Here is a 20,931-nt window from a genome sequence, read left to right as displayed (position 1 = left end):
TTTTTCTTTTCTGATTATGTTCAGTCACAACACACAGACACCTTGGTTTGTTTTCATGCTACTGATCTGTGTAAGATGGTGCTGCATACAGACTCTGCCTATTTTTGGTACTGTGCTACTTCTATGATTACATTTGCCTAAGAAAAACTCCTTAATATCAGACAATGCACTCCACACCAGGAAAACTTCCCATATAAATTCAGAGTAGTATATGAAAATTCAAATAAATACTAAGATATCAATCTATTAACTGAAGCTACACAGACTGTGAATAATGCAGCGAGACAAAGACCCTAAACACAAATCGTTCTAGCAAAAAATGTCTTAAGCAGAAGATACCTAATATTTTGGGATGGCAAGACAATGTCCTGACCTTAATCCTATAAAAGCACAGTGGAAGCACCTTAGGCAGGCAGGTCATACTTAAAAATCAGCCTATGCTAAAAATGTAATGAGGAATGGGTTAAGATGCCTCCAAGCCAATGTGCAGGGTTGATGAAAACGTTACCACAAATGCTGGACTTTATTGGTGCAAAAAGACCTTACTGGAGGCTCATGTTCACACACTTTTACTATACACAAATATTTAAGATTGAACATTATCCTGATCTACTGACTTAATGTTTATTAATGGAGAAAAAACTTTCTCTTATAGCAATATATTGTCTATTCCTAATTAGAGCTGTGTGGTATCATGAATCATCATCTATCCTGAATCCAGACATGCATTGCTACAGGAGGAGATGCTTGAGTAAAATTGAGTAGAAGTAAAATTTGAGAACTTGTTGATGCCTAAAGCTATAATAAACAGTTCTTTGCAGTTCTGTGTAACTGTGTTATATAGTGGTTTGTGGCTTTTGAGGTGGCAACACCATATTTCCATTTACAGAAATATGTTTAGAATGGGTGATCAGAGACAGGAGGTGCAACACTTAAGAAGAGTTTTAGTGTGTATTAATAGCTTCTGTAGCAGACAGGTCTTGATTTTAATTAAATATCTAAATTCCATCCCTTGTTGTTCACAATACTACAGTTTTTGTAACTCAATTTTTAAAGTAATGACTAGAACATCTCACAGAACACAATTCAGAAATGCTACAGCTCACGTCTGTATATATGCACTTTCTGCACAAAAAATAAGTAAAACAATAATTAAATAAATAATTTTAAAAAGTTTCAATTCAACAATACATAATGTACATGTCATTATTCAAGTGCTGCCAATTTTAGGATGCTCAGTGTGTTTATAACTACAAAAGTAAAGAATCTTATTTTAATGCCAAGTTGTGGGCGACAACATAATAACCACTTCCTCGATACATATCACTTAGCAACACAACAAATGACAAGAGCGTAAACTGGCCCTCTGTCAGTGGAAAATTCTTAGATCATCCTGAAAGAGCCACAGAGACGACATCGTACAATTGTCATAGAGGTGAGAGAGAGCTTGAAATTTAAAGTAGATTAATTACAGTGAGCTAAAACATGCTTTAATATTATAAGCACTACTGAATTAACTTTTATATAGGTTTGTATAGTTTGACAACATAAAATGTATACATGCTACTGATATTGTTAAGGCTTAATTTGAATCATAAAGTTAAACTAACAGCTACATAAATTAATCAACAAATTCAAAAAAAAAAAAAAAATATATATATGTATATATACACACATATATATATATATATATATATATAAAATAAAAATGTGACTTGTGTGTTATTGTAGGCAAACGATGATTTCTATCTGTCTGATCATCACTGCTGTGGCAACAATGACTCTGGCAAAAGGTACATTTTGTAAAAATGAATGTAAAAAAATGTTACAAAGGCAAACAATTCTGAAATTCAGTGTAAGTAGATTTAATACAGAAATTATACAGAACAATAAATAAAATAAATATTTTCCCTCCTCGACATAAAATGTTTTATTTGTGTATTATATATTATCTTTTTTTTTTAGGGTCTAATGAATGCATATTCTCTGAACCTACTGAAAGTCACAAGTATTTTGAAGCAGGACAGCCATTGTGCTTTCATCTGCCAAATACATCTGATAAAGAGATGACACTGATAAAGGATGACAAACGTCTGATTTTAAAAGTTAAAAATCAGACTGTGATTCTGAAAGGAGACTATGCACAAATACAGAGTCGGAATCAGTCAAAACTCCCCAACACTGGAACTTTCTACCTTGGTAAAGCAAAGAAGACGCACTCTGGAAATTACACATTGGAAGAATTTAGATCTAATGGTACTTTTCAAAAAAGAGTCACTGTTCATCTAGAAATACAAGGTAGGTTGAACATTTATGTATGTATATAATAAACATGTTGGTGCATATTAAACGCTACTGATAACCACAGCGACAGCTATCTCTCTACTTTTGCAAATCGACTGTACAACCTAATTAAAATTAGATCATTTATAACAGGGGTTCTGTTCTAAAAAAATATATTATTATTGTTATTATGTATTATTGTTTTATCTTTTACAGCCACTGGCCGTCAATTTATTTGTTTTTAAATTAAAAGCAAATATAGAATACATTTTTTTTACATTTCTTACATTTGTAATTATATTTTAAATGAATTAATGTGTATTGTTTGTCTACAGAAGGTTAACATCCTACATCTCCCATAGATTATGAACCTATGATATCATTGTGCTTGAGTGAACGTGTTCTGTTCCAAAATTCATTCCAACATCATATTTATACAATATTTCCATTTTTAATTAGAAAGACTGTTTAGAAGATTTGAGTTCACTTTGATAAATTTTTAACGTATGTTTTAAGAGTCTATATACATTTCCAGAAAAGTAGGGATGTTTTGAAAACTGAAGAATTTGCATATTTTAAAATATGCTAACTTTGAATTGTAAATTCACAACATTGTTTTAATATTTATTTTATTACTAATAATATCACATTATGTCACACAAGCAGATCACCCATGCTGTGTGAACTAATGGCCCCCAACCTCATTACAGATACTGGCTTTTGAACTATTACCAGGCCATAAGATTGAGCCCCTCTGCCAAATATTGTGAATAGCTGTGAGATTTCCACAGGGTATTTTATTTTCACAGGGGATGAAAAGTAAATGAATATCTCTTTATAATATAAAGAGTTTGAAGTGGCACTTCCATAACAAACTGTATTTAGTATCTGACTATGTGTTTGTGTTTCAGCTCCAGTGTCACAACCAGCTGTGTCCCAAGTGTGTTTGTCACCAGAAGAGATGAAGGTCAGCTGCTCCTCTGAAGGACACGGAGTAGAGTTCAGTTTGAGTTTGGACAGTCAGTTACTGATGTGTCTCACTCCAGTGAACTGTACAGTAAACACACTGTCACTGGCTGAACCAGACAAATCCAGCATTTCAGATGTTACCGTCTATTTAAATGGTCAGAGAACAGGAAACCTGAAGTGTAAGGTGTGGAACAAAGTCAGCAGACATGAAACAGTTATTCACCTGACAGACTGTAAAGGTACAGTATTTAATTTACTATAAAACCTCTTCACTGCCGTAAATAAAAATTATTGTTTTAGTCTCTAAAACTGTGCATCTTTAAGGTTTTATAAAAAATTCACATCCACGGCTATTGAATTTACTTTGAAATTTGTGTTTTTTAAGATGTTATTTCTGCATTTCCTGCTGTGACTGTGGCTGTGATCGCTGCTGTTGTCATTCTCCTCTTTGTGGCTCTGTTTCTTGGTATAATGAAACTTAAGAGAAAACCAAGACCCACGACCGTTAATGAGAGTAAGTGAAAGATGTTCTCTCATGTCTTCCTCTGTCTGAGGTCTGATGTTAGGTTACCAGAGTTTTGTGGATTTTTAAATAACTATTGCATTACGCTTATGCAACAGGGAATTGCTTAAAAACTGTGTTTTTAATTTTTGCAGGTAACTTAGAAGTTGTCTACACTGAAGTTAAAGTGAAGAAAACCAGACCCAACTCATAACAATTCAACATGATTTTTCTACTTGGTAATTAAAAAGCACAAATGATTTTTAATCCCTGAACATAATCTCATCAGAAACCTGAACCATAACATTAAAATAAAAATGAGATCAATCTTTATGGCTTGGAATAAAAGGTGAAATCAATTTCCACCTGTTGACTGGAGTTTTTGTTCAACTGAGCATTTTGTTGTGAAAAAATTAGAATTCCAGTCTGTGATTTCATTTTCTGTCAAATCTAGACAATAATTTTTAACTTGTAGCTCATTTATCACACACACACACGACAATTTTCAAATTTTCCACACAAATTGTCAAACCAAATGAAGATATGATAATACAAAAAAACAAACATTACTACGTTACTAGTTTGTCAATGAACAATTTACTCATAGCTGACATGTGAAGGATTTGTCTTCTTGCAGTAAGAAGTTAGTACTAAGTAAAAAAAAAAACATGTAGGCACCATTTATCGCCACAAGATGAAGCCAAAGTTCCTCTTTGCATGTCGGAATAGCAACGTACTGAGCTGCCAATGTTAATAACGTTTGAGCAGATGTACCACTGGTAGATTATTTGATTACCTTCTACTCAAGAATTATATATCATACAGTATTACAAACCACTATACAGTTCTTTATCGAAAGTCATACATCTAACTGGCCTTTCTGGAACTCATTTCATATTCTCACACCAATACAGCCACTTGTATGTTTGTTTTTTTTAAATACTGTGGTATTTTCAGTTTGAACGGCAGCCATTAATTGCATTTTGCAACGGCAGACTCTGATTACTTAAAAATATAATTTCCCCCCCTTTTAACCCTCGGATCCTTGCTCTGGATCACTCCACAGCTACACTGGCAGCTCTAGCTAGTCTAGGACATAAGTTAGCAGCTGCTGCACAGGTACTTACATAAACGAAATAGTTCATAACTGTTAGTCTCCAGCCTCTCTCCATGGTGCTGAACATTTAAAGCCTGATATTCTAACTCAGAAGACGTAAAACAGATTTTCTGTGTCTCTCCATGGTGCTGAAAGAGTTCAACCTCTCTGTCTTTGTCTCTTTGTGTGTGAACATCACCTCAGTAAAACAATGAATGAATAAACTTAGAACACACTCACAGATAAATAGGTACCACTGGTTTGGTGTTTTCTGCCTCTTCCTCTGTTGCTTCCTGCTGCTCCCGTCCCTCGCGTTTCACTTTCCATGACTGGCTGGAAGGTGATGACTGGTATTAGTGTGCCAGTCATTTTTGTCTATTGCAACATAAATGTGATTCAGAGATTGACCAGAGCCTTGAGAAACAAAGTGGACCTGGATAAGCTGAATGTTGTGAGGTTACAGTACAGTGAGGCAGAACACAACAACAAACATGTCTTTAAAGAACATTTCTGACATGCGTGCAGTGGGGTCCATCAAGAACAACACAAACTCTAAAAATCAGGGCACTGAGCTGAGCAGCACTTGCAGTATAGTGCTACTATGTAGTGTCTGAGCTGCGGCAGACATCATTTACACTTTGTGATAAGTTGCTGAACCAGCAAATGAAGCATGTCAATCAATTTTGTTACAATGTGGAATTAGACCTGCAATTAGACCTTTTTCCCCTTCAGAATAATATATGATATCATAGATATGATGATATGATTAAGATTCACAAAATGTAATTAATTGCTATGGAAACAGTACTGCAGACATATTTCAAGTTTATCACTGCTTTAAAGATACAATGTGTTAACTATGAAATATTTAGTGGCATCTAGTGGCGAGACTGCAGAATGCAACATTTTGCACATATATTCATACAAATACGCATGCAAACTGTATATATAAAATGTATTTTGTATAAATACATACAAGTTCTAAAATGGCATCTGTTGGGTGGCGACCAGTTACAGAAGCACATCTAACAGTATTATTCTTTCAAATGTGGATACAAGGAACAAGATTGGTGTAATTAGTCCTGCAGTGGTCAAGCATACAAGACCCCAGGTGTGGAATGAGATTAACTATCAAGAGGGAGTTTTGGTTGGCTCTCAGTAAGGAGGTTAATTATGTATATAGATGGCTTTTTGTACTCCTACGGCCCCTTACAATACTGACAAGCTTGTTGAGTTTTCAGATGTTGGTACATAGTACAAACCTCCCAGCACTAGCTGTTGCTTTCTGCCCTGGAAAAAAAAAAAACACAATAAATGTTTATATTTATTAAGATCCATTCATTACACTTAACTTTTCATGTTCTGAATCTGCTTAAATACAATTTTAAGGGAATTTAACACAAAAAGAGTCATTATGACTTATGGAAAACTTTATTTAGACTGTGATAACAGATATTTACCATGTGTGATAAAATGTTTTACTATATTGCCCACTCATACTGATTCATACAAACAAACCTACAGCAACTCTAACCACATTTGTACACCAGAGATGAGGTAAGTCCCTCCTGGATCTGTAAGAGTTTCAAATGTGTTGCTGTAGCAAAGACAGGAAAAAAAAAAGCTGTGGTTTGTAACTGTCAGTCTCATATGTGGTATAAATTGACATATAGTACTATGTGATGCCTGTGACACGGTAACTAACTATTAGCTAGTTTGATTTTTGTTATGTAAAGTTATTTTTTGGGTGCATACTTCAGAAATCAATAGCAATTTTTTCTATTTGCTGCTGTTAGATGTTAAATGCTGTTAAAAGTTCAGTAAGTTTATATCTGTAGAAGCCGTGAATGCTTGTTCACTTGTAAGTTGGGGGGTGACTCTGCTCTAACCACATCTGTCATTACTGCAACACAAGAAGGCAAAGAGAGAAGAATATCTCAACATCTAACCCAAACTGCTGGGTGGAAGACAACCATACAAACTCGCAGGTCAACCATTAAACAGCCACAAAGAAGACATCACGACTGTAAAAGTAGTGAGTGATGGTTTTAAAATTAACAGAAACACTGATAAGTTCTTACAGTTTCTATTATTTAAGATGTTTTATTTAACATGTTTGACTCTAAACTAACAACATCTTTCTCTGGTAATGTTACATGTTTACATGTGTTACAGAAAAAAATATTGAAACAATGATTTCCATCTACATGATTATCACCACTATGGCATCAACAGCTCTGGCAAAAGGTAAATTCCAGTGTAAAATTTAATTATTGTACTTTACAGTTTGTTGTATATAATGTGATAGGAAAAAAGTCAATTTAGTAGGAAAGAAAAGTTAAGACAGTCAATTTAAACAGTTTCTAAATCTAAAATAGATTTTTTGAAATTTTCCAATAATTTTTATTGTTATTCTTAGTAATATGATACATAAAATTGCCTTTTTGATAATTTTAATATATTTTTTATAGGATTTATTGAATGCCAATTCTCTGATCCTCCTCAAAGTCTGTGTTTTGGTGCAGTAGGACAGTCGCTGCTTTTTCATCTGCCAAATACAGCAAATACAGAGTTTACACTAACAAAGGACAGCAAATATCGGATTTTAAAAAGAGTCAAGAATCAGACGGTGACTCTAAATGAGGAATTTGTGGCGTCAAACAATCAGTTTGATCTCATCACCAGGGGAACGTTTAACCTTGGCAGTGCAAAAGAAAGACACTCTGGACATTACACGCTGGAAGAATTTAGACCTAATGGCACTTTACTGAAAATGGTCAGTGTACATCTAGAAATACAAGGTGAGATTATATTTTGATTTTTTTTTGGAAGAATATAAATTATAGTTATAGTAATTCTGTATTTCTACAGTGTAGATACAATACAACCAGTATTTTTCTGCATTAAACACACATTGGGAAATGTTTATTCTCTAATAAATGAGTTGTTTAAATATTTGTGTTACCTAAAAAGATCCATAAATATTCATTGATACTTACCTAATAATGCAAATCCTCTAAATTGTTTTTTTTTTTTAAAGAACAACAAGTTAATGTTTCATTCGTCATCGCTGTTGAAGGCGTCAAAACTTCATTCATCCATTAAAACTAAACTAGACAGCACATAAAAGCAGAACTTTGCATTTTGTTGTGTATTTACTGTACTTTTAAGTAATTGTTTGTGTTTCAGCTCCACTGTCAGAACCAACTGTGACTCAAATTTGTTTGTCACCAGAAGAAATGAAGGTCAGCTGCTTCTCTAAAGAAGGAGTAGAGCTGATTTTGAGGCTGGATGGTCTTTTACTGATACACAGAGTTCACAGTCTGACTCCAAGTAACTGCACAACAAACATCCAGTCAAAAGAAGAGAGGATATTTAAACATGACCAATCCATTGTTTCCAATGTTACTATCGGCTTACATGGTCAGCTCAAAGGAAACCTGACGTGTCATGTTTGGAACAAGATCAGCAGACATGAGACAGCTTTTCACCTGACAGCCTGTAATGGTAATGTATTTATACAATGATTGTCTTTTGCTGCTTAATGTCAGCTTCCATTTATATTTTGTTATAAAAAAAATTATATCTTGGTGATGTCCTTCTATTAGAGACTTCTCTTGGCGTCCATTTTGCAACAGTGGCCATGACAGCTGGTGTTGCCACAATTATTTTGGCTCTGAGTCTTACTTTCTGTCTTGTATATAACAAAACAAGAACCCTGCCTATTAATGAAGGTAAGATTAAAAAAATCTATGATAGCTATTGCTACTGTATGTTAGCTGTATTATATATTATATTATCATATATTATATTGTAAGTTTTATAAAGGCTTTTAAATGTTTTTTTAATAATTTCAGCATTTGTGGTTTGCTATTTTCTGCTACGTGGAGCCATTTCCATCATCCTTTTTTTTAAATTAAATCATTCTAAGTTTGTTTATTCTTTTTACTTTTACAGGTATTTCCAAAGAAGCATTTTCTCTACTCCTCTGTTACATATAGGATGATAACCAACTAAAACCCATTTTAAAAATGTCTTCTCTGTGTATCTTCAATCTTTAGAAATGAGTTTCCTTTCTTTCGATTTGCCAACTACAACTTTAAAACAGGGAAATCTGCTTTGTGCTTTTTTCAGTAGTTTGCTTTATTATATCTGACATGTTAACATATTTTGAAAGGCTTCCACATTTCACAGCGAACAGATTTCCTTTTCACTCTAGTGTCATCACTTCCTGCCGTATTGCAAAAAAAAAAAAAAAAAAAAAAAAGATCTGTTATTGTCAAATCTTTAAATGTCGTGACTTTGGTTAAGTAAAATGAAATACAACCGCAATTACTGATTAACATATAAAACCACAGTGACACTGAACATTAAAAAAAACACTATTTGAAAACGAGATGATGATTCACCGCACTGCAATCACTCCTCAGTATTTGATACCATGATTAAAAGAGCCAAACATGCTACAATCTTTTGACAATGTATTTCCTAAATGAAAATATGTCTATGTTGATATGCTAAAACAGTTTCTACAGTCTCTCTGTTTTGCAGCATTAGATTAACTGATGCAAAGTCTATTGCAATTATCATGTCAGCTGTTATGTTGTCAAACACATCCCTTTTCACAGAATTATACGCACAAATAAATCTTTAAACCCTCTAAGTGGTTGGCAGTCTTCATTGTAATGTTTAATGAAACTAAATGAACAATTCTGTCAAACAGAAACAGTTGTGTCTTTGTGTGTTTACAGCAGAGGCGGTGAGTTTCTTCTGAGCTGGTGAACGTCTGCCAAATGCAGACCTGTAGCTGTAGCAGCAAAGGACAGAATTGGGCTGTGGTTATAACTGTCAGTTTCACTCATGGGTTTAATTTTACTTTACTTCTGCTGTGTGTGAGAATGTTTTGGTGATGCAGACGTTTGTGAACCTGGCTCTCACATTGCTTAGTAGCTCTTGTTTTTAAGTTGTTAACTCTTGACAAAGCAGTCTGTGATTTGAAAACCATTCCAGGAGCTATCTTATAAATCGAATGAATATTACCAGTGAGCCAAAGCTAAATGTAGCTACTTTGGACAATGACAAATATAATAAAATAATGTATATTCTGGGTTATTTAATGCTGTGTCACAATATTCATGTCTTCAATATCTGCAGTATTGAGAATAATACAAATAAAGAAAAACTACTGAAGGAGAAGGTTTTTGACTGGTGCATCTCACAACTTCTTTACTTTAGAACAGATTAACCACTCATCAATTCAGTTTCATCTTTGGAGATTTAGTTTATAGAATCAATGTACAATAAAGTGACAAATGTATTCCTGATACCTCCAATGTTTGCTTTGATGACAACCTTTCAAATTGTATTCTCAGAAATAAGGTTTTCAAAGTGGTTTTCTCATTTAATCTGAACAAGAACAGACTTTAAAAAGGCCTGAACATTTCAAATTTTAGACTTTAATTATAGTGCATGTGAACTAAATCTAGACTGAACGTGTAACTTCGTATTTTCAACAGAATCAAGTTCAATAGTGTAAGTTAGTGTATTAGTACTTTAAAATAAAGTGCTCTGCAGAACTCAGTGGGGGAACTACCTCGTCAGCAGCAGTCATTTTGCCCATAAAATCTCAGCAGGGTTACCATACAGTACATTATGCAAAAACCAACCAAACACAAAACAACAACATCTCTTGCCCTTGAATCATCATCCATTGTAATCATAGTTAAGTGAATAGAACATGGTGCACACAAGCTTAAAAACCACAAAACCACTGTACAACTGAGTTTTACAAAGCTGCAAACATACAGCCTGTCACTATTCACATCTACAGTGCAATGTTTTAACATGGAGAGTTACAAATACTGATTTATGCTCAACATTTCTGCATCTACAGGATGTGTGGTCACATCTCCACATCAATGCAAAAAATGCCATATGAAATATCATGTGTATTGTTACTAATAGAATGTGTTTTCAATGATCTCTTTTCTATTTTTGTGTGTATTAAAGTCACACTAGAAGCACAGAAGCCATAAATACTCAGACAGAATTCATTTAATAGGAGCTCATATAACACTGTTTAAATAATTAAAACTAAATGTGAAGTCCAATGGTATCCACACGACGAGTGAATTATGTCACACTTAAATAGCTCAAAAAGGACATTGTAGAAGGTATGTACTTGGTGCAAGAAATACTTCTAGTACTAGTACTAATGTGGTCTGAGAAAATATACAGTAGCTTTTATTGAAGGACTGTCTGGTACAAGATGCTCAGCGAGTTTCTAACTACGTAGTGAATCTCAAATTACCATAAAGTAGTGAGCAACAACACAATAGCTGCTTCCTTGAATCTTCTCAGTCAGAAAGACGACCAGAAAAAAAACAGAGCATAAAGCAGCCAGTCTGTCAGTGGAAAATTCAAAGGTCATCATCACGCAGCCTCAAAGACGACGACACATCACAGTGAATCTGGTGAGTTGCAGTTTTAACATAAGTAGACTTATGTTATGGTATTAAAGCTACCATTGTACGAACAAACTTCATTGGCTTGATCATTTTTTATGCTCTATATTTATTAGAGCTTTACTACTTTAATTTTAATATAATACATTTACTTTTTAATGTAATGTGTTATATGCATATATGTAGTAAATTGAGTTATTAAGTAAATAAAATAATAAAATAAATATGACTTAATATATATATATATTATTTTTGTGTTACAACAGCAAAATAATGATTTCCATGTACATGATGATCTTCGCTTTGGCCACAGCAGCGCTGGCAAAAAGTATGTTAAGTATGTTAAAGTAGTTAACAGTATGGTGTATTGACAATTATTCAATTATGATTCAATCTTTTGAGTTAGACATGTTTTAATAAAATATGTAAATGCATCACTGGAACAAAAATTTGTAATAAAAATGTTGAATATTTCACAAGAAAGTATGATATAAAAGTACAAAAATACTGTAATGTAAATAATGTTTTAATTTGGTTTTAATTTGTATTTTGTTTTTTTTTAGCATCCACAGAGTGCAATTTCTCTGAATCTACTGAAACTTTGCAGTGTTTTGGTTTAGTTGGACAGTTGCTGCTTTTTCATCTTCCAAACACAGCAAGTACAGAAATTAAGCTGATAAAAGACAACAAATATCTGATTTTAAGAAGAATCAAAAATGAAATAGTGACTCTGAATGAAGAATATGCAGACTCACAGACTCAGTCTGAACTCTTCACCCATGGAACTCTCAACCTCGGGGAAGCAAAGAAAAGACACTCTGGAGAGTACACGCTGGAGGAATTTGACTCTAAAGGTGCTTTAGTGAAAAAAGTAATTGGCCAACTAGAAATACAAGGTAGGCACAAAAACATGTGGGGTTGAGTGTTAAATATTAATCCAAAAGATAAATGGTAGTATTCTTACACTTATTAGAAGATGTAATCTGCATAAGACACCAGGGTACAGGTCGCTTGTTAATATTAGTTAATGTAAGTTCTTAAACTGCTGTATCTAGCACACTTCTACTATTTACTAGGTAGGGGTGGTCTCCAGAAAACTGTTAGTTGGCAGTGACAGGAAATAAAGTATAACAGAGTAATAGTAGTAATAGTAATATACAGTAACTATGTACTGTATTTACTGTATATTTGGATGTATGTCTTTCAGCTCAAGTATCAGCACCAGCTATGTCCCAGACGTGTCTGTCATATGAACAGATAAAGGTCAGCTGTTCCTCTGAAGGAGATGGAGTAGAGTTCAGTTTGAGATTGGACAATGAACTACTGATACATATCAGAGATCAGAGTGTGACTCCAAGTAACTGGGCAGAAAACATACTGTCACTAACTCAGAGTACAGCTAAACAAGATGAATCTAGTGTTTCAGATGTTGTCATCGGTTTACATGGTCAGCGGACAGGAAATCTGACGTGTAAGGTGTGGAACAAGGTCAGCAAACATGAAACAGCTATTTACCTGACAGGCTGTAAAGGTACAGTAGCTAAAATATCAGCTCTTTTTATTTGAATGTTTGGAGAACATCTGGCATCCCCAACATTCTTATTTTTTATTTATTAAATTCACATCTACTCCTGAGATATTTTGGTAACTTGTGTCATGTTGGAATCTAATCTAACCGTCTTTGTGTTTTTTGTTTTTTTTAGATTTTACTTCACTCCCTGCTGTGACTGTGGCTGTGATAGCTGGTGTTTTCACTCTCCTTCTCCTTGTGGCTCTGTATCTTGGTAGAAAAAAACTTTTTAACAAACAAAGACCGCCAACTGTTCATGAGCGTAAGTATTCGAATTACATTCATTTACATTTAGTTATGGCAGATGCTTTTATTCAAAGCGACTTCAAGTACAGTACAAGGTAAAAGGCGAGGTGAGCGTGAGGAGGTCTTGCCTAAGGAACCCTACTGTAGATACAGCCGGGATTTGAATGCCAGTGTCCTGCACGGATGGCAGCAATCTTACCACAACACTATCCAGCCACACATTTAAAAGTGATAAGATAAAAAAAATTGATAATTTGCCACCTGAAAACACACCTCATTGTTGTTTAATTTTTTTCCAGGTAACTGTGAAAATGAAATCATCTATACAAATATTGAAATACAAAGATGTGGAGAAAACCAGCAACAATCACCTAACAACTCATCATTTTATTCTACCCTAACTTACCCTTCCTAAACCTCATTGCCTTTTTTTTTTTTACATTTATAGACTGATGTTTGTGTGTGCATTACCTATATTCTGTAATCACACCTGTAATGTGATTTACCTTTCTGTAATCGGTTTTGTAATGTGTCATTGTAGACTTTACCAGATCAAACTACAAACCATTAGCAACGTAGTGACTGAACAGTCTCATCGAGGTCATGGTTGAAGCCATGATGAAGCCTCCTGGATGGAAGAACTTAAAGCAAGTCCAGGTGTTCCAGAACAGCATTTTTTACTTTAAATGTAGTGACTATTTCTGACTGAAAGATGGAGCCAAAGTGATCTTTCTATAATTACATAAAGATGAGTAAACAACATACATACATTTAATCATGTGTTTTCTATTTTTGTTTTCTGTAAATGCTGTACTTGTCCACAGCACCATTACTGTTTCAAGACTAGTTTTAGGTTTGTAAAGCTACTAATCGGTGCGCAGGGCTTTCTCAAATCAAAAAAAGGCAGCAGCCTTTGAAAAGTGTGTTTAATCTTCTCACAAGTAACCACTGTCTGTGGGTTTTCTGAAATGCAGCTGTGCTTTGTGTCTCAAATCAGCCCCCAGTCAACATAGGCTGTTGCTATTGCTTTTTTTCTGCCTTCATCTACAGAGTAGATCAAATCTCTGTTAAAAACTGAAATTCAAATGCTACCTGTCTTATGACCAATAACTGTAAATAATCCTTCTGATTGACTGACTCATTGTCTGAGTTTAAAGGATGAATTCACAGATACATTTTGTTGGTTTAGTCAGTGATAAAATTCACTTCACAAATAGTGTCACATGTAAACAATATGGTTATTTGAGGCAAATATTAGTACAACATAAGAACCTAGTCGCCTTGCACCATGACAGTTAAGCATCTGATAACAATCTTAAGAACTTCAGGTTTTATAGATATTTATCTGTACATGTTTAGACTGACATCCATCCAGTCATCATCCTCAGCGCTTTTCCTCTTATGGCTCAGAAGAGTGGTGGAACAAATCCAAGCTATCTACGTAGTAGTATCACAGGGCTGATAAATATACAGTCAGTCAACCAGTCACACAAAAGAGAAAATTCACCAGTTAAACATAACATACATATATCTTTGGACTGTGGGAGGAAGCTGGACAATCAGGAGGAAAGCCACGCAGGCATGAGGAGAACACGCACACAGAAAGACACCACGAGTCCTTGCAAGGAGACAGTAAACATAACACCATGCCACCACACATTCAGCCTTGATTGGTACAATTCTCAGAAGCAAAATGTCGAGAAAGGTTTTTAGTAGTGAGGAAATAGGGCAGTAAAGTTGAAGAGGAAGTCAGCTAGCGGTATCTCTCAGCGTATCTACGTGTGTGTTGTGTACAGTTGTTTACACATGTATTATTGATGACTGATATTTAACATTGAGCTGTGGCTGAAATTAATAAAACTTGTGCCTCCAGTGTTAATTCTCGGATTGTTCAGTCTAAATGAGGATGATCACCAGTCTTTCTATAAACCAGATTTTTTTCTTCTCTGTAATTAAATATAGAAACGTTGCTACGTCTAAAGCTGAGAACAGACAAAGGTGTGATTTCAAATGAAAGCTGTGAACAATGTGAGATGGCTGGGTGTCTAATCTAGTTTCACTTTAAAAAACAAAGAGGTCACAAATGTCCTCTGCAGTAAACCTATGTGCTGAATTTTTAGTTCTGAATCAGAAACTTCAGTATAATTAGTTTAGTGCTACAGTAGTACGTAGTTGACAGCAAATAACCACTTCCTCAATTCTCTCCACACAGCAAGATAAAAAGACAAGACATATACTACAAAACTGTCAGTGGAAAATTCACAGGCCAGTCAAAAAGCCACAGTGAAGACATCCTATTCTAAAGCGGTGAGTGAGAGTATCATATTATTTGCTTAAAATAAAATATGCAGACAAAAAATTAGTGTTTTATTAGATATTGATGATTTATCAAATATAAACTATCATCAATTATACTGCTACTGTACATTAAATCAGTTTTACCTATATGTAATGGTTATATAATTAGTGGCTATTATTTCAATTTATTTTAAATCAAAGTAAAAACTTGGTGCAGAACACACATCACTAGAACACAAAACAAACAACTATTACTTTGTGGATTTTTTTGACTATAGAAGGAAAGAATGGACCATGTTAATAATCACTTTATTGTGTTCCAACAGAAAATTATTTTCTTCTGTGATCCCACAGCTCTGTAAAAGGGTTCTACAAATTTGCTGTTGTAATTAACAGCACTGGTACACAAACAAACAAAAAAAAGACTAAATTCTTGTTACCTGTAATGAGGCAGAAACTGGTTGCAGATGCACCCATGTTACTAAAATGTTTATAGAGTATTGTTTTAATTTTTTTTACCTTTTCACTTTCAGGGTCTTCAGAATGCAATGTATCTGAACACACTGGACTTCAGCAGTGTTTTGGAGCACTTGGGGAACAGCTTTTTGCCTGCCCAATAATACAAAAGGAAAGACACAGCTGAAAAAATGATAACATTAATATTGTAATGATAACCATTAACACAGTAGGGGAAATAAGAAAAAAAAAAAACACAGTAACCGCTCTACATTCTTCACAAATGGAACATTTGAGCTTGGTATAGTGACAAAGAGACTCTGGAGATTACCAGCTGCAAACGTATGACCATGATGGTAAATTACTGCGCACAATCAACTTCCATCTAGAAATACTAGGAAAACCATAAATATCAAACATTTAAATTTGTTGTAATATTGTTTAATTGGTACAGTCATGGTAAAAAATATCAGCACCCTGTGTGGGTGTTTCATGGATGCAGAACACAAGGAAAATATAATAATTTATATAATCTTTCATACAATTATACTCTGTAAGGTCTTAAACCTTACACTGCAAAGTGCCTTGAGATGACCTCTGTTGTCATTTGGCGCTATACAAATAAAATTTAATTCAATTAAACATTGGGCCCAACTCAAATGTCAATAACACCCAACTCATCAGTGATAAGAGAAGTAAAAGTTAAAGTCCAGCATTTTTAACACTTATACCTGAAATGCCTCTCTCCGAATGACAGCTGGAATTAGTTCTAACACTAACGCAACCCTTAATATCCAAGTGGTACAGATAATAGATGGATGGATATTTTCTTAGCATCACAGTGATGTAGTGGTTAGCACTATTGCACACGTAGGACCTGGGTTTGAATCTACATGTGGTCTATTTGCCTTTCTGTGTGGTGTTTGCGTGTTTTTCCCGTGCCTGTGTGAGCTTTCCCTGGGTACTCCAGGTTCCTCCCACTGTTCAAAGACATACAGTTAGGTTACTCTAAATTGCCCATTGGTGTAAATGGTTGACTATCTCTATATGTCAGCCATTTGATAGACTGGTGACTGGCTGTGGGATAGGCTCTTCAGAGTGACTATTAAAAAGTTTCCCCACCACTGTCACATGTCGATTCAGCTTCACCAAACAGGCTCGAGCACCCCCACAACCCTTTAATTCCAATTAATTCTAAGTAAACAGAACATGCAGTTCACTTGATGAGGTCGTTGATGAGAGATGTTACTCTATAATTGTCATGTAATCACTTCTGAAAAGTAACATTCTTCAATTTCTGTTACTGTCTGTGATATATTTTTTGTGGGTGTTTGTACATAAATGTGAATCGCGTTTCATTACACATAATTGTCACAACTGTGAACATGTATTTTTAAATAAACATATTATGATTCATGAATACATTTTTGACACTAATGTCTTTTTACACCAACGTGAGTGAGTTTTCACATATAATAAAACATTAAACAAAGATAAAGTAGAAAGAAAAACATAACCTAAATGTAGTCCATTACTACTGAAAACTCTGCTGGTTTACATTGGACTTGTTTTTGGTTTGTAATTAGTCATTATTAACAGTACAGCTCTCAGGTGACACATGAAGATTAACAGTACAGCTCTCAGGTGACACATGAAGAATGTAAACTGTTCTTTCAACTATTATCAGAGAGCTGCCAGCAATGTAAGGATTAGTTTTGACCATAAGATGGAGCCAAAGGCCCTGACGAAACTCCATATCATGCTTTCTTAATTTTTAGAGTGACTATTTAAAGTTTCCCCACCACTGTCACACGTCTATTAAGCTTCACCAAAAACACCTTCATCTTAACACAGCTTAACAGAGCGGCAGCAACACTAATCCAATTTAACATTTTTATTTACAGCTTAAATCTAAGGTAAAGTGACTCTCTCCTTTGAGCATTGATTGATATTTAACTTTAAAATTTAACTTTAAAATGTGGCTGACTTTAATATAAATTGTGTCTTCAGTTTTGACTCTCAGATTGTTCAATCTACCACAGGATGATCAGCACTATATTTCTAGGAATCAGATTTGTTCTTCTCTTCTTATAGAAACAATATGTCTAAAGCTAAGAACAGACAAAGGTGTGATTCTAAACAGAAGCTGTGACACAAGACGTTATTACCTCCTCTTTTCTTCTAACAATTTTAGCAATGCAGATCACGGTAAATGTACAGCTCTGTGTTTGGTTATAAATAACTTGTGGTCAAAGGTTTGTCGCAGACTTTCAGAGAAGCATGCCTCAGTTGGAGGAATAGAACTGAAACTGTATTTCAGTTGATACTGACAGTGAATTTAATGAATTTAAAATGGTAATTAATGAAATTAAAACAGACAGATAGTGAAAGTTACTTTGAATCCTTTTAGGTATTGATAATTACAATTCTGAGGAGTAAATGCATTTAATCTTGATAAAGCATTTATCACTGTAAAGGTACTGTAGGCCTAGAAGCAACTATTACATAATTATGCAATGGAGTGAATAAATCATCCATATAAACTATACTTTACTACCGGACAGACTGTCAGCAATATTCATGGGCATTGGACTTCCTCCCTCCACCTGCTGTTGGATCAGACTTTCACTCTGACAGAGTACAGAGATTGGTGCAAAAAGAGATAACAACAAAATAAAATGAATAATGATAATAGTAAAACAACTTACTTACTTATATATATATATATATATATATATATATATATATATACACACACACACACACACACACACACACACACACACACACACACACATATATATACATATATACATATATGTATATGTATATACATATATACATATATATATATATATAAATATATATGTGTGTGTGTGTGTGTATATATATATTTATATTTATATATATATATATGTATATGTATATACATATATATATATATATAAATATATGTGTGTGTGTATATATATATATATATATAAATATATATATATATATTTACACACACACACACACACACACACACACACATATATATATATATAAGTAAGTAAGTTGTTTTACTATTATCATTATTCATTTTATTTTGTTGTTATCTTATCTCTTTTTGCACCAATGTGGGACAGTTCACAGTTTCGTTGTACTGTTGTACTAAGTGTGTGAGCAATGACAATAAAGCTTTATCTTTATCCTATCATGTTATTAAAATCAGAGACAACCTTGTATGCATGTTGACTCCTTCATATAAAAACACCACCACTACTAATCTTTTCAATGTTATTTCCTAAGCTTATGTTATTTCTACCTACACTGAGAAAGTCAATCAGTTGTAAGTTTAGGTGCCATCTACATAAGAGCTTAGAAAAACATTTTCAAGTTTTCAAGTTGTAAGTTTGATAAACCATATTATATTTAATGTGTTTTCATCTCAATTTCCGAAGCTCATTAACGTAAACAAAATGAAGTAAACTGAAGTAAATACAAATTAGTTTAGTACTTCATTATAACGTGGTTGACGTGCAAATAACCACTTCCTCAATTCTCTCCACACAGGAAGATAAAAAGACCAGAAATATAATGCGATGCTGTCAGTGGAAAATTCACAGGTCAGACAAAAAGCCACAGAGAAGACATCCTATTGTGAAGCAGTGAGTGATAGTTTTGAATTTCAATCTACTAATGGCTTTATATTAAAATTTATTTTTTAAAATCTATACATTTGCATCCCTAAACCCCTATCTCCTTATAAAATGCTGTTATGTTGTATGTTGCATTGAATACAGATATGGTATCTATATCGTCATGTGTAATTATTATTCGTAGTAGTAGTATTATTTAAAGTTTCATATGTAGAACAGACAACAGTATAACACCAATATAAGCAAAAAACTATTAATTAGTTTATTTTTTTGACTATAGAAAAGGAAGAACTGAGCATATTCATTTAATTTAATTAATTTGTTCCAACAGATAATGATTTTCTTCTGCATTATACTCACAGCTCTGCCAACAGCAGCTCTGGAAAAAGGTATTACAAATGTGTATATGATAAAAAAAAAAAAAAAATTAAAAAAACAACATTATATAACATTTTCCATTTTCTGAATTATTTGCTCTGTTAAAGACATTAATGTGAGTGGCAACATGATTAAATTACTGTCCACTGCAGTGAAGCAGAACGGGTTATAGATATGCAGGGCAAAGATGCGGCTTTGAATAGCAATAGAATAATTATATTTACACAGTTGTGTATAGATTTTCCCCTCTCATTCAAATGGAAATTACACATTTCTTCCCCCTTTTTAAATATACAATCCCATTTTAAACCCATGTTAAAATGTTTTTTTAACAATATTCTCTTATTTTTTTCCTTTTCCTTTTTACCATGAGGACCTTCAGAATGCAATTTATCTGAACCCACTGGACTTCAGCAGTGTTTTGGAGCACTTGGGGAACCGCTTATTTTTTACCTGCCCAATATCACAAAAGGAAAGACAAAGTTGAAAAATAATAATGTTAACATTGTAACGGTAACCAATAACACAGTAGCACAAATAAGTAAAGAATACAGTAACCGCTCTACATTCTTCACAAATGGAACATTTGAGCTCAGTAAAGTGACAAAGAGAGACTCTGGAAATTACCAGCTGGATACATATGGCCATGATGGTGAAAAACTGCGCACAATCAACTTCCATCTAGAAATACTAGGTAAGATCATAAATGTCAAACATTTAAAATCATTCAACATCAGTTAATATGTGTGCTGTGCAAGTTGTAGTTAAAGAAATGGGAACTCAAATAGATCTATACTGACGGTAATTTGCCGGTCTTGTCATAAATGTAATGTTGCATTTTGTTCTGCCTTTATTTTTAACTACCTGTTTATCCTCCAGCTCCAGTATCACAACCAGCTGTGTCCCAGTTGTGTTTGTCACCAGAACAAATGGAGGTCAGCTGCTCCTGTGAAGGAGACAAAGTAGAGTTCATTTTGAGTTTGGACAACAACATGTTGATACAGACCAGAGCCGGGAGTACAGATAAA

General features: G+C 33.9%; 1 protein-coding gene and 2 long non-coding RNA genes across 4 annotated transcripts; all 3 read left to right on the top strand.

Moving 5' to 3' along the window:
• The first annotated feature begins 2,237 nt into the window (after positions 1–2,237).
• On the top strand, positions 2,238–3,761 carry LOC113170659. Its single transcript, XR_003299657.1, has 3 exons — positions 2,238–2,298; positions 3,195–3,491; positions 3,638–3,761. It is a non-coding gene; the product is annotated as an uncharacterized LOC113170659 (long non-coding RNA).
• A 2,678-nt stretch (positions 3,762–6,439) lies between these two features.
• Positions 6,440–9,119, top strand: LOC113170886. 2 transcript variants are annotated; one of them, XM_026373191.1, is made up of 6 exons: positions 6,440–6,885; positions 7,026–7,097; positions 7,376–7,651; positions 8,040–8,357; positions 8,459–8,584; positions 8,808–9,119. In XM_026373191.1, exons 2-6 carry the CDS (start codon positions 7,043–7,045, stop codon positions 8,849–8,851), a joined length of 819 nt encoding a protein of 272 aa, XP_026228976.1. In that variant the 5' UTR covers positions 6,440–6,885; positions 7,026–7,042; the 3' UTR covers positions 8,852–9,119. The 2 variants fall into 2 exon arrangements, with proteins under 2 accessions (XP_026228976.1, XP_026228975.1); XM_026373190.1 differs by having other exon boundaries at positions 6,441–6,885; positions 7,322–7,651.
• A 3,459-nt stretch (positions 9,120–12,578) lies between these two features.
• LOC113170887 lies at positions 12,579–14,964 on the top strand. The gene is made up of 3 exons (XR_003299668.1): positions 12,579–12,845; positions 13,018–13,146; positions 13,430–14,964. It is a non-coding gene; the product is annotated as an uncharacterized LOC113170887 (long non-coding RNA).
• Positions 14,965–20,931: the final 5,967 nt, after the last annotated feature.

This window comes from Anabas testudineus, chromosome 14, assembly GCF_900324465.2.
Source record: "Anabas testudineus chromosome 14, fAnaTes1.2, whole genome shotgun sequence".
Taxonomy (NCBI): Eukaryota; Metazoa; Chordata; class Actinopteri; order Anabantiformes; family Anabantidae; genus Anabas; species Anabas testudineus.
The sequence above is the reverse complement of the archived record's forward strand: the minus strand, read 5'-3'. Positions and strand labels throughout refer to the sequence as shown.

Excerpts from the sequence above, each read along its gene's own strand:
- LOC113170886 (XM_026373190.1), top strand. The coding sequence starts at position 7,043 with ATGATTTCCATCTACATGATTATCACCACTATGGCATCAACAGCTCTG. Across the intron at positions 8,358-8,458 it reads TCACCTGACAGCCTGTAATG|AGACTTCTCTTGGCGTCCAT; the intron begins GTAATGTATTTA and ends TCCTTCTATTAG. Across the intron at positions 8,585-8,807 it reads AACCCTGCCTATTAATGAAG|GTATTTCCAAAGAAGCATTT; the intron begins GTAAGATTAAAA and ends TTACTTTTACAG.